Here is a 3948-nt window from a genome sequence, read left to right as displayed (position 1 = left end):
GGTAGTGTTGATGAGGACATCCAGTCGTTTTTATTTATTTCTAATTGGACCTTATTTCATTTTGTGAACTTTATTGTTTTGGATTCTTATTAGGCTTATATTGGCCCAAGCCCAATCTAGTTAGGATTTAGGTTTTTAATATTTAAACTATTTTGCATTGTAATTTATTTTCAGTTGATGATTGAATAAAGATATTTGGTGGTTTGTGGCGAAATTTTCCTCTTCCCCATTCTTCTTTTTCCCCTGTTTTCTTCTTCATGTTCATTGATTTTCTCTTTCACTATTAATTTTCCTATTGGTGCTGCATCACTAGTACTTAAAATAAGACTAGCTTAAATTGACCCGTTAAAGACTTGAAGGCCCGTAATATGGGCTATATGCTGAAATATTAACATTATAGAAATGACCATTATCTCTCAAAATACAGAAATTTCTTGACCAAATAACTGCTACTGCTTGTTATTATACACAATGTTAGCCTTTACTAGATGAAAACTGCTGCAAAACCATGTCTCAGTGAAGGTCTGTACTCTCTCTTTTTTTGCTCATGAATTCTACATTACAAACTGTATGCTGTAGAATATATATATTGTTGATCCTGAATATCATAGTTGCTCTTAGATGGGTAATCTAGGAGAATATCATCTTGTTCTTGCACAAGTTTGTTTAGAAGCTGAAAGGCCACCTAATTGGTAGTGCTGGTTAGGATCATCATTAGACATGAATAAGCGAAATGACAAAAAAGATACTCTCCATATAACCTGCCTCATTATGTTTACTACTGTGTTGGCTTTCAAACTCCCTCCATAAGGGTTCTTCAATTTTGTGCAAAGTAGGATTTTCTATTTTTATTTATTGAACTCCCTCGCATTTATGAATTATTCAAGTTGGCTCGTTCTTCCAATTTAGAACAATTTCTGTGTCTTAACATGACTACAACTTCCTGTTCACAGTTAAATATATTATTTCTGATGGTATCTTTGTTATTATTATTTGTAGCCATGAAGGTCCGTTCTTCAGTGAAGAAAATGTGTGAGTTTTGTCGGACAGTCAAACGGCGTGGGCGAGTTTATGTATTATGCACTGCCAATCCCAAGCATAAGCAGCGCCAGGGCTTGTCAACATTTGCATATGAAGGTCCACTACTTCCGACGTATGTTTCTGAGATTCTTTATTTTTTCCTGTTTATATGCACATGTATTTGCACTTCGAAGTGCTTGTTTGGGACAAGTTACAATCTCATTATAATTTGAAGTTAAAGTCGAATATTAATTTTAACCATATCTACTATCCATAACTGCTACACACTTATTATCTTCACGTGGGATTTCCACTATTCTTTTCATTTCAATTTCATTATACTTTCTCCCAAACTGGCATAAGATTATTAGAAATCAAATGATGTGTTCATGCATTAAGCATGTACTATGAAATTCCGAAGCATCATTATGAAGGGTTCTTGGTTCAGTATCCAATGGTGATACAGAATTGCTTCCGTATTATTGTTCATTCAATTGGCTTATGTTTGAGTTTGAAGTGATATATAATTATGTAAACTTATGTCACTAAATTTTATGATAAAGTCAAAGTTCTATATGATCCAGTTTCCTGACATGATGGTTTGAAATACAGAAACCAGCAAAAATAAGAATTTTAAACCTGCAAACCTGTTCATAATTAGGCAATTAGCTGCTAAAACATGGATCTGAAGATAAATTATAAGTTTACATAAAAACCTTCTAGTTTGTATCTGCCTACCCTCCTGAAAACAAGCCTTGCAAGCGAGGGGCCTCTAGATTTATCCACATCAGAGCTGTAGGAAACTGAAAGCTCTTCCAGTGAACTAATGGAGTAAAAGGAGTACAAACAGTTGGGTGCTAGTCATACCCACTTGTTTGGACATGAGGAATAGTGGGTATGAGTTTTCTTCAAGTATTTTGCTATGTAATAGTTTTCTTGGTGTTTTAAATTCTGTACTAGTTTCTTAACCATGTATTTGTATATATAAACTATGCATAATGCTTGTGTTAAAGAGAGCAGATTTGCAAAAGAAACAAATCTAATTTACTTCTAGTCCAAATCAATGACTTCTTTACAGTTTTGCCGAGGAGACCTCTAAACTGGGTAAAATCATAATCTTGTTTAATGCCCAAAACCAAACCAGAGATAAACAATCCTAATTTATGTGCATGATGACCACTCAAATGTTGATGAACAAACATTTTTTAACGGTCCTATTTCTGACGCTTGTGATCTGTAGTAAATACCAATTTACTTGTTCAGACCTCATTCTATCTTCATATATTTCTCGAGATTTTCTCTTACAAAGTTTTGTTATAGCATCTATAACTGCTTCTGGTTTAGATGGACAACCAGGCAAATGGATGACCAACCAAACTGGTATTTGTTTTGGTAGAATTTATCTCTTTCTAATTTTCTCTCTAACTTGCTCATGGAATTCCAGTTAGTAATAGATTTCTTATTGTACAGTCACATGCTTTATAGAGCCAACAATTGTCACAATAAACATTACATTATCTACCATAATAATCCATGCACAAGGCACCAATGGTCTGTCAGGTCCAACAGTCACATACACAACATAGGATGTATAATTGACAGTTATTGAATTCTATACGACATGTCCTATTGTAGAGTTACTTCTGCGAAGTTGTTCTCAAACAAGCACACGACATTATTATTTGACTTCTCATGTCAATCATATGAAAATTTATGATTTATTTAGAGTAGTTTTACGTGTTTTATATTGTTAACATCTTTAAGAGGCTTCAACTCTATGGTCTTACTCATATTCCATTGCTCGTTATTAAATATGATTAAGGTGCATGTCTCAAATCAATTTCCCTAGATTGGCCTTAAGACATACAACTGATACAACTGCCAGATGAAAAATACAAAAAGATATTTACGGTTTATTGAATCTTATTCGTTTTTGAAATCAACTGTATTGCGAGTTTCTTAATCCCTTCCTTGTCTTTCTACCTTCCTGATATTGCTTGCTGATTTCCCTGTTAAGCATTCACATACAACAATCTAGTGAAGCTACCATAGCATATGAGTTTTGACATATCGATTTTACGAGCAGCTCTGATGCTGTACCTATCCTTTGCTTTTGTACTCGGCAACAGACTGGGTCTTTTTGAATGGTGAGACTTTTATATTTAATGATATATTGATGTCAATTTCAGTTCCTCGGTGACGAGTGGCAAGGAGCAGACATCACACACTCGTAGCTTCACCAACGGACTGCCTGCTCTTATATCGAAAAAGGACGAAATGTTAACAGTTACACCTTGGTGGAGAATGGGTATAGTTTCCCGTCTGCTCAATGCAGGCGGCAAGCAGTAGAAGATATGGTACTAAATTGTTAATTTTTTTTAGAAAGATTGAGAAATTGAACAAAAGTTAGCTGTATTTGGGTTTGTTATCAATGACATTATCTTTATTCAGCATCCATATTGTATTAGCTAGAAATACTTTTCAAATATTTTATTTCCATATTATCAGAACGGTTGGAAAATTGGCTTAATGGGGTTAACCTTGGCATAATTTTGAATGGGATCCGTTCATTCATTTTGGAAAATCAAAGTTGATCTGTGTTTTCTGTCAAAACATCAAAATCATATATTTATACTTGTCAAAAATGATAATTGGTTGAATGAGAAATTGAAGTTCAAAGTGATGAATTGGAAGATATTTTGTTTTGTTGGAGGGAAATTAATTCAAGTTGTTCCACATGGGAAAATGATAAAGGTCGTGACCACTTAATATATGCTTATACTTTAAAAGTAAATAATCATGTGTGGTATAGGTTCTTTCCATGTGCACGCGTAGGAGTGCTAACCACAGAACGAATTGTATATTGGACCTTGAACTTGTGTATGGATGTGACCTGCGCACTCAAATGTCGAACCATTAGGATTTTCA

The 3948-nt window shown here is 34.1% G+C and overlaps 1 protein-coding gene across 1 annotated transcript; it reads left to right on the top strand.

Annotated features, from left to right (window-relative positions):
* The first annotated feature begins 914 nt into the window (after positions 1 to 914).
* Positions 915 to 3627, top strand: LOC111387869. Its single transcript, XM_023012466.1, has 2 exons — positions 915 to 1153; positions 3210 to 3627. The coding sequence occupies exons 1-2, from the start codon at positions 930 to 932 to the stop codon at positions 3367 to 3369; spliced, it is 384 nt and encodes a 127-aa protein (XP_022868234.1). The 5' UTR covers positions 915 to 929; the 3' UTR covers positions 3370 to 3627.
* The last annotated feature ends 321 nt before the right edge of the window (positions 3628 to 3948 follow it).

The sequence above is a fragment of the Olea europaea genome, unplaced genomic scaffold, assembly GCF_002742605.1.
Source record: "Olea europaea var. sylvestris unplaced genomic scaffold, O_europaea_v1 scaffold4328, whole genome shotgun sequence".
NCBI lineage: Eukaryota > Viridiplantae > Streptophyta > Magnoliopsida > Lamiales > Oleaceae > Olea > Olea europaea.
This window is presented reverse-complemented; position numbering and strand designations above follow the sequence as displayed.